The sequence below is a fragment of the Arvicanthis niloticus genome, chromosome 1, assembly GCF_011762505.2.
Source record: "Arvicanthis niloticus isolate mArvNil1 chromosome 1, mArvNil1.pat.X, whole genome shotgun sequence".
In the NCBI taxonomy this organism is placed as follows: domain Eukaryota; kingdom Metazoa; phylum Chordata; class Mammalia; order Rodentia; family Muridae; genus Arvicanthis; species Arvicanthis niloticus.
This window is the reverse complement of record NC_047658.1, coordinates 119,204,391-119,214,407: the sequence shown is the minus strand read 5'-3', so window position 1 is coordinate 119,214,407 and position 10,017 is coordinate 119,204,391. Positions and strand designations below refer to the sequence as shown.

The window sequence follows — 10,017 nt, the reverse complement described above, 5'->3', positions numbered from 1 at the left end:
AATGGGAGGAGAAGGCAACCCCCACCTCCAGAGCCAGTTTCTCAGTGAACAATCTACCAACATAATTAATGTACATGACAAGAGGTAAAGAGGAATCCATTTGCGTAACTCAAATAGCACAGAAGAAAATGTGTTGTATACACACAAATACACGCACACAGATACTCGGAGAAAACGGGCTAGAACAAATGCAAGCAAGTTCTTTTCTGTGAGCTTGGAAAGCTTGTGTTTGTTTTTGTTGTTGTTTGTTAGTTTTTCAGAAGGAGTTTCTCTCTGTAGCCCTGGCTGTCCCAGAACTCATAGACTTAAAGGCCTGCATCATGACCTCCTGGCTGACTGAGATCATTTTAAAGTGACCAGTTTACAACTGGGGATGTGGCTCGGTGACAGAGTGCTTGCTAGCACCACAGCAATAAAATAAAGCATCGTTCCTGTAAAAGAGCTCACTTTCCTGGCAGCTTTTCCTCGCCATCTTCTCCCCATCCCCACCCTTTTCTACCAAGACCCTAAGCTGTATTGCTGTGTTGTGTTGTGTTGTGTTGTGTTGTGTTGTTTTCTTGGTTGTTGTTACTGTTCGGTGGTTGTTGTTTCACACAGAGTCTTACATAACCCAGGCTGGCCTCAAACTTGCTATATTACAAGATGACCTTGAAATCCTGATCCTCCTGCCTCCAGCCACCACCTCCAGTTTATATGGTGCTGAGGATTGAATCCAGGGCTAATGTATGCTAGTCCAGCACTCAACCGAGCTGCCTCTCCAGCCCTAAGCCCCTACTCTTCGTTCTTAACTCGGAACGTTTCTTTTTCCTTTAAAAGATTTTAAGATTTATTTACTTATTTAACGTGTATGAGTGTTTTGTTTTGCCTGCATCTATATATGTGTACTACAAACATGCTTGATACTCATGGAGGTCAGAAGAGATTTTTGGATCCACTGGAATTGGAGTTTTGGATGGCTGTGAACCATGTGGGTCCTGGGAACTAAACCCGGGTCTTCTGCAAGAGTAACAAGTGCTTGTAACCACAAAGTCATCTCTCCTGTCCAAGACCGTATTCTTGAAGACAACTTTCCTTCAGAAACATTTCCAGGAGCTCTGTCTCACCACATCCTACTCCAGGTGGGTACCACTCCTTACTCTGCTCAAGCAGCCACCAGAGCCATGAATTAAGTCACACATTAAGTCATTGCCACAAACAATGCAATACACCTCTTATGTGCCTCTTTCAATCTTCTTGCTCATCCTGCCAGATAAGCACAACTTTTCAACTCTAGTTCTCAAAGGAGAAGCCTGAGGCTTGAGGGGCTAAGGGAGAAATGGCACAGCCAGGTCACAAGTTGGAAGCCATAGCAGCTAGACTGCAGCCAGCATGTAACTACATGCTCTTTGCAGTGCAAAGAAACCACACACACTAATGACCCATGTTACCAGGCTTCGCTGAGCTCAGACTCTGCTGGGCTCTGGGAGGATTAGTACCCGGAAGAGAGGATAATAGCATCCCTCAGAGGATGGGGGAAAATGAGGAGCTGGCACAGGCTTGGTACCCACCTGTCCATTCTTGTGTGTTCATAGAAGTTATCTCTTACAACTGCTGAACATAAAACCAAGATGACATTAGGTGATTGTCAACCCCTCACCCCTTTCCCTGTAGCTAATGCCTTCTAATAGTCCCAGGCATGTTTTGCTGTCAATAAACCTGGTAGATACATCCCCTAAGCCTTCCCGGTATCTATCTAGGATGCCATGTTTATCCTACTATCTATTCTGATTTTATATTATTTCATTTATTATGTTTGAGTACTGCTTATCAGACATGCTTGGGACTAAAGGTGTTTTATATTGTGTGCGCATGTGTGTTCTGTGAGCACTTATTCATGAGTAGAGGCCAGAGCAGGATGTCTGGTACCCCGCTGTCTTAGTTTTGTTTTCTGATACTGTGATAAACAGCATGACCAACAGCAAACTGGGGAAGAAAAGGTTTATTTCATTTTATACTTACAGGTAACAAATAGTACATCACTGAGGGAAGTCAGGACAGGAAGAAACCATGGATGAACGCTGCTTACTAGCTTGCTCCTTGTGCCTTGCTCAACTTACTTTTTTGTATAAACCAGGGCCACCTGCCCAGGGGTAGCACCACCCACAGTGGTGGTCCCTCCTGTGTCAATCACCAATCAAGAAAATTCCTCTACAGGTCAATCTGATCGGGGCATCTTTTAAATTGCGGTTTCCTCTTCCAGATGAATCTAACTTATGTCAAGTTGGTAAAAAAAAAAAAAAAAAAAAATGAACCAACACACCTGTTCATCGCTGTTCACTGTGCCTTATTCCCTTGGGAAGGGATCTCCCAGTGAATCTGGATCTAGGCTAGCAGCCAGAAAAGCCCCAATAATCCTTTTATCTCTGATCTCAAGAGCAATGGGGTTACAAATACGTGGCTTTTTACATGGGTGCTGGGATTTGAACTCAGACCGTCATACTTGCATAGCAAGTACTCTCACCAACTGAGCCTCCATATTTGTTTCTTTCTTCCTTCCTTCCTTTTTTCTTTCTTTCTTTTGGAATGTTTGCATATTTATAATGAAATCTCCTGGGGATGGCACCCTAAACAGAAGTTTTACTTATGTCCCATAAATATTTTACACAATAGCCTGGAGGTATTCTTGGAAGTGATGGTCTTGTTTATTTTTGTTTTTGAGACTGGGTCTCTCTCTGTAGTCCAGGCTGCCTTCAAACTCATGATCCTCATGCCTCAGCCTCCCATGTGCTGGGATTACAGGCATGTACCACCATGGGGACCCAGCAACTGGATTCTGATTTGCGCCATGTCATGGGTGTGACTCATCACAAGGTCAAGAACAGACTTCCACTTTTGTCGTCAGATTGGTGCTCAGAATGTTTCAGACATTCGTGCATCTGTGGTTTTCCATTTTCAAAGCAGAGGATGGGATAGCCTAGGATTAACTCCAAGAACCCTGGAGGTGCTACCACCAGTCTCTGATTGCTCACCACCCACCACCCACTACCCTGCATACTGCCAACTCTGTCAAGAGCTGGGGTTGAGTAGGGGCAGGAAGTAACCTTGCATTCAGTTCCCAGGGTCCTGACAGGCAGAAGGAGACCCTGGAAGGATACCTGGTCAGGAAGCTCTCACATCGATGTGAGACTCAGGAAGCACCCGGGAATATGACTGCTGTCTTATAGCTGCCTGCAGCCTTTTTGCTAGAAATCCCTGGGTAGTCCCAGCTGCCACAGAAAATTGGTGAGGGGTCAAGAGCAGCTTTCTGAAGATCCTTGATAGACCCAGGATGGAATGTGCCTTCCCCTACCTCAGGAGAAGGAGTTTCTCCATAGCCCCTTGTAGGCTAAGCAGCTGCTCCCCCAGGTGGATCCTCTTTGCCCCCAGAGGCTACCACTTTCTTCCTGATCCATATAAAGGCCTGCCCAAGCAGGTTGATGGGGAATTCATAGGGTTGTTGTGGGTGTTTATGCTGACAGTCAAGAGCCTCCATCATGGTTTGGGGTTGTTTTGTGGTCCTGCTTCTGCTGGTGACAGTTCCCCTGAGATTGGGTCAGCGTTTACACCTCAAGCCCAGCTTTGAACACAGCTATGACTGTGGGGTACGTGGCATGCAGCTGCTGGTGTTCCCCAGGCCAAACCAGACTATCCAATTCAAGGTGCTGGGTGAGTGCTGGCAGATGCCTGTCCCAACTTCCCATCCCCAGACCCAAGCCTAGCCTGCTGCAAGGAGGGAGCTAGACCTCTTCCCTGGGATCAGGAGCTGGAAAAAGTCGAGGCCAGCCATTAAGAGGACTGCAAGAGCCAGCCTCTTGCCCGTCACTACACAGAGATAGGAGAGCAAGCACCAGAGCAGACTCTCCTGTGCCCCTGTGCACAGCAACCACCTGTAGGAAAGACAGCCTCTGACTCAAGGATGCTGGGCTTTCCTCTTCCAGCTTCAAGCTTCCGGTCCACAAAACACCCTTGGGGGTGTGATTTAGAGAATGGGTGTGGGGAGTTCTGTGTGACCATTTGAACCTCACCTTCAGAGCAGCTTCTGCAAGAAGGGAAACATGACACCCCCCCCACACACACACACACACACACTTGCCCGAAGGAAGGGTAAGGTAGGACCCAGGGGATAGGGGTGGGGTTGGTGCTTGCTGTTCTGAGGTAACAAAGCAAATGGGCATTTAGCAGGTGTCCCCAAATGAGGGAAAGAGGCAGTTAAGCTGACAAGTAAGCTTTGTTCTTTCACTGTGTGCCTGAGAAAGTTCTGGCTCCTTGGGACTCCCAGGTGGCTCAGCCAAGGTACAAGGCTAACTAAACTTAGACTATAAGGTGTTCAGTCTGGGTCTGAGAACCCTGTGAACACTCCCTTATCCCAGCTACAAAGAGCCAATGTCAGAAGCAAAAATACCAAAACCAGAAAGGGAAAGACACTTGTCTAAGGTCACACAGCTGAGCTAGCAAGCAAAACTAGGTCTTAGAACAAGCCTGCAAGGAGAGCTTTTTAGACATCCCCAGCAGTCTCTTGTCCTCCAGTACCTGAGGCTCCCTCCCCCATCTCCTCCCCCTACCCAGATGAATTTGGGAACCGGTTTGAGGTGAATAACTGCTCTATCTGCTACCACTGGGTGACCAGTGAGGCCCAGGAGCCCGCAGTATTCTCAGCTGATTACAAAGGCTGCCACGTGCTGGAGAAGGTAAGAAGAGTCACACAGGTGAGGACAGAGGGAGCTTATCTTAACAGCCCATCATGATCAGAGAAGAATAGAGCCGTTGAAAGGCGGGGAGTGGGGTCGGTGACAGATTAGATCCTGAGATAGCCACACGTCAGCTCCCTCTCTACCAAGGCTGCTCAGTTTCCATTAACACCAGCCATCCCGGGTGGCAACCACACCAGGGCTGGGTGGAGTCAACAACCAGGCGCCATACTCTGGCCTCTAGCCCAGCTCACGCTCGCCTGAAGTGTCAGGTGGCCACACTCAGCTGCTCTCTATGGCCCTCTCACCTGCAGGATGGGCGGTTCCACCTGAGGGTGTTCATACAAGCTGTACTACCCAATGGCCGTGTGGATACAGCACAAGATGTCACTCTGATCTGTCCCAAACCAGACTACATCGGGACTCCGGACCCCTACCTGGCTCCACCCACCACACCTCAGCCTTTTACGCCACATACTTTTGCCCTTCGCCCCATCTCTGGCCATACCTTGGCTGGGTCTGGCCACACTGGTCTCACTACATTGTACCCAGATCACAGCTTCACCCATCCGACGCCTGCCCCACCATCCCCAGGACCTGGACCTGATGGACCCACTGTGCCTCATCCCCAGTGGGGCACGCTGGGGCCCTGGGAATTGACTGAGCTAGATTCTGTAGGTATGTGGGCCTTCTCTGGGTACACGTCTGTGTCTTGGGACCTTTGGGCTCTAAGTAGTCATTTCCTCACTGCTCTGTCACCAACCGTAGGTACCCACCTGCCCCAGAAGCAGTGCCAGATAGCCTCTGGGCACATCCCCTGCATGGTAGAAGGTAGTTCCAAGGAAGCCTGTCAGCAGGCTGGCTGCTGCTATGACAATACCAAAGAAGTGTCCTGTTACTATGGCAACACAGGTACAACCTCTCATCCCAAGCATGCTCCTATTGGTCCTGGCATAGCAGGGGAAGTCTCCCCTCCATCTAGCTGGACTGCATTGTATGCAGTCTGAGAGGATCCAGCTCCCAAGTAGATGCAACCACCCTCAGATAGGAAGAGCCCCTGACCCAGGGACCCAGGGGACTGTTTGATCCACTTTTTTTTTTTTTTTGGTTTTTCGAGACAGGGTTTCTCTGTGTAGCCCTGGCTGTCCTGGAACTCACTCTGTAGACCAGGCTGGTCTCAAACTCAGAAATCTGCCTGCCTCTACCTCCCAAGTGCTGGGATGAAAGGCGTGTGCCACCACCGCCCGGCTTGGATCCACTTCTTACAGACGCTGACCTTGCTCTGTGGCATTCGTCAACCCTTTGTTCTGTCAGCTCCTAGGGCATTTGCTTAGGCCAACAATGGGAAGAACAATGTTCATATCCCTTGACTCCTGACTAGTGGCTAAATATTGTCACCCCCAGAGCCCATCCCTGTCCCTGAGCTGGAGAGACACTGAATCCCAAAGTCCTGATCTACCTCTTGGATCTGCCTTTGTCCTAGTCACTCTCCAGTGTCTCAAAAGCGGCTACTTTACCTTGGTCATGTCACAAGAAACAGCCTTGACACATGGGGTCATGCTGGACAATGTCCACCTGGCCTATGCCCCCAACGGATGCCCCCCTACCCAGAAGACAAGTGCTTTCGTGGTCTTCCATGTCCCTCTCACCCTCTGTGGAACAGCAATCCAGGTAGGAGTGGAACTTAGGCTGGCGATGAGCCCCACCTCCTAAGGGGCATCACCAGCCAACTACCCCTCTATCTACTGTGGCATTATCATGATACAGGTAGGGGTGAGATGCATGCTGGAAGTGAGTCCCACCCCTAGGGAGCCTCACTCACTACCTCCTCCTCAGGTGGTTGGTGAGCAGCTCATCTATGAGAACCAACTGGTGTCTGACATTGATGTCCAAAAGGGACCGCAGGGTTCCATCACTCGGGACAGTGTCTTCCGGTGAGCAGTAGCTGGGTCACAGGCCTGGGTGTAGGGTGCGAGACTAGCGCCGGGGTCCAAATGTCTTTCGCTTTAGCACAAATTACTTATGGCCCAGAGGTGGGGACACAGTTCTGTAGCATGCTTTTAAGTTTTTGGATTTAGGTGCTTGAGGCAGCCAGTTTCAGCATGGCATCAGGGACTTTGGAGGAGGAGGAGGATCAGAGACATACAGGAGAACAACTGGAGTCTGTCAGGATTAGGCTGAAGGAACACAAGACAACAGAGTGAGGCCTTCATGGCTGGTGCGATTACTACCATCAGTGGGCACTGGGCATGGGGCCCTGGAGGCATGGATTGGTGACGGCATGGCACTCGGGCTACTAAGGGAGACACTGGTAGGCTAGTTGCAAGGACAAGCAACGCCCCAAGACACAGTCCTGTGGCCTCCACAATCCTCACTGGAGCCTCTCAACGGGGCAAAAAGGATAAACAAGAGGCTTAGGCATTGAAGGCTTGTTCATGGCTCCACAATCCAGGTCTTCCCACCACCCTCCAGCACCTCAAGTGCCAGGACAGAACCCTGTTGTCTTGGTACTGCGGTACCTGGGACCTAGAGTAGGGCCTGGTATAGCCAATTCAAGCCGTCTTGGGCAGACTAGGTGGGCAGAAGAGCAGAAAGGGTGAACAGTGATGTCCATGGGCCCTCTACGCCCCGTGGAGGAAGCTGTCTGCTGCACCCATTGTTGGGATGTTGATAATTCAGTAAGCAGGATGCTCTGACTTCTTCAGCCTCAACCTTCAAGTCCAACCTCTTGTTCTCGGGCTTTTAGGCTTCATGCTCGCTGTATCTTCAATGCTAGTGACTTCCTGCCCATTCAAGCATCTATCTTCTCACCCCAGCCACCTGCCCCCGTGAGCCAGTCTGGACCCCTGAGGCTGGAGCTGAGGATTGCCACGGGTACAGCCCCCAACCCCCATCCCACCTGCTACTTTCCCTTCCTGCCTCTGATGCCTTGATACACAGTCTGTCCTAGGCTCACAAGCCCCTCTCTCTGCAGATAAGACTTTCAGCTCCTACTATCAGGGGAGTGACTATCCCCTTGTGAGACTGCTCCAGGAACCAGTCTATGTAGAGGTCCGACTCCTGCAGAGAACTGATCCCAGTCTGGTTCTGGTGCTACATCAGTGCTGGGCCACGCCCACCACCAGCCCCCTTGGGCAGCCCCAATGGCCCATTCTGTCAGATGGGTGAGTGGTAGCTGCACCCGGGGCGGGGGGTGGGGGGGGGTTTCCTGCCTGCTGCACTTTCTTAAAGAGGCTTCTCTTTAATCCAGGTGTCCTTTCAAGGGTGACAACTACAGAACACAAGTGGTGGCCGCAGACAGGGATGCGCTGCCCTTCTGGTCCCATTATCAGCGTTTCATCGTCACTACCTTCACTCTCTTTGACTCCAGCTCCCAGAATGCCCTTAGGGGACAGGTCAGGAAGACTTTTTTGTTCCTCATGTCCCTTGCCACCTGCTGAGTGGTCATTAGTGGGTCACCACATCCTCCCTGCACCCTACAAGCTAACACTAAGATCCCAGCTTGTGGACTGGCTGTTATCAAGTGTTGGGGACAACAGCTCCGGGAAGGAGGCAAGGTCTTCAGAACATACACAATCTGGGAAAGAGAGAGGTAGCTAACAAGATGGCTCAGAAGGTAAAGGTAATTGTTGCCGATCCTGCTGACCTAAGTTCAGTCCCTGGATGGAGCCACATTGTGGACAGAGAACTGGTTCCCACGATTTGTCTCTGACCCTCACATGTGTGCTGTTGCATGCACATTCCCCTATACATGCATACAGAGGCAAAACAACTCAAAGTTAGAAGGAAACACTGGTGTTGTGTGGTCTCACGTCTGATTCCAGAAATGATAATGTGTTCCTGTTTCTTCTGCTCTGGTTTTTAGCATAGCAGCTTCTCCAGAAGATAAAAATGGATGTACTTAGGGTCTTTATCCTCTTAAGCTTTTCTGTATGGCATACACACGGCACCATAGGAAACACACTGGTATGGTCCAGCCCATGATCAACATGCCATATCAATCACCCAGTGTTCACAGATCTCTCACGTTTAAATCCTTGCCCTTAACTAATCAGGTGTTACTGGTCCCACTGGTAGGCAACACTAAGGGTGGCATCACTCCCACCTTGTTTGTGTGCCTCCTCCCAAGCTAAGATGTCTACAGATGCTGCCTCTGGTCCCCTCCCCTGAGCTGTTTCTGGAAGCAGTAGTGCCTTGTCCTCTTCTCTACATCCAGGTATTGTCTGCAGGGGTAAAAAGAGGACAGAAGACATCTGTTGTCTAGCACTGTGGCCAAACCTCACCTCTTCTGTTAGCTGCCTTCCAACGGTTCTGCTCCTGGGGACAGAAGGCAGAGGACAGGACAGAGGACTGTAACTCTCTCGAGTGCCACAGCTCCTGCCTGTAGGGAGTGTTTTCTACTGCAGGTTTGGGTGCTCAGGAAGCAGAAGGTCTGAACTCCAAATTGAGAGCACCATAGTTTCCATCTCCACCAGTGTAGGGCAGTTGTGGTTGTAGTCTCTGCTCACCCATATCTCTCCCTGCACTAACACAGCCCCGAACCTGAATCCTTCAACCCCGCCTCTGTGCTGCCAGCATAGCTGTACAACCTAGGCCAGCCCTTGACTGTGCTTCTTTCTACCAGGTCTATTTCTTCTGTAGTGCCTCTGCCTGCCACCCTGTGGGGTCCAAGACATGCTCTACTACATGTGACTCTGGGATAGCAAGTGAGTCTAGGGTATTTGTCTTGTGATGCATCATTACACCTGTAGCTGGTTCTCGGGCCACGAGGGGTTGGAGGCCAGACAGCTTTTCTCCTGGGTAGGGCGTCGACGATCCTCTGGTCACCACAACAGCACTATCCAGGCCCTGCACATTGTGAGCTCTCCAGGAGCAGTGGGCTTTGAGGATGCTGCTAAACTTGAGCCTTCAGGTACTGGGGTTTGGAGGTGCCCCTAAGGGTCTCTCTGTAAAAATGTTGATGAAACAAGGAAGCTTTGGCCGTGTGGAAGGCCGAGGTGTGGTATAACTCCACTAAATGAGGAACTAAGTAAAAATAGTGCAGCCCCTTATCTACAGACAGCTCCAAGCGACCCTCCCCCCTCCTTCTCTGACAGGTTCCAGCAGGAACTCGGGTTCAAAAGTGCTCCTCTTGCTGCTGACCATCATCATAGCCCTGGGTGCTGGTATCTTTGTGGGTATGAGCTGGGCTTGGGCCCAGAAGCTCTGGGAAGGCACCAGATGTTAAATAGGCTCAATAAACCATTACTTGAAAACTACTGAAAGCCGATGTGAGGAAGTTATTTACGAAACCTGATGTATGTCTTTTCCA

At 50.3% G+C, this 10,017-nt stretch overlaps 1 protein-coding gene across 1 annotated transcript; it reads left to right on the top strand.

Moving 5' to 3' along the window:
• The first annotated feature begins 3,512 nt into the window (after nucleotides 1-3,512).
• Nucleotides 3,513-9,933, top strand: Zp1 (zona pellucida glycoprotein 1). The gene is made up of 12 exons (XM_034521557.3): nucleotides 3,513-3,684; nucleotides 4,585-4,706; nucleotides 5,021-5,384; nucleotides 5,475-5,618; nucleotides 6,190-6,377; nucleotides 6,543-6,640; nucleotides 7,453-7,580; nucleotides 7,681-7,870; nucleotides 7,957-8,101; nucleotides 9,331-9,412; nucleotides 9,511-9,618; nucleotides 9,803-9,933. Exons 1-12 carry the CDS (start codon nucleotides 3,513-3,515, stop codon nucleotides 9,931-9,933), a joined length of 1,872 nt encoding a protein of 623 aa, XP_034377448.3.
• The last annotated feature ends 84 nt before the right edge of the window (nucleotides 9,934-10,017 follow it).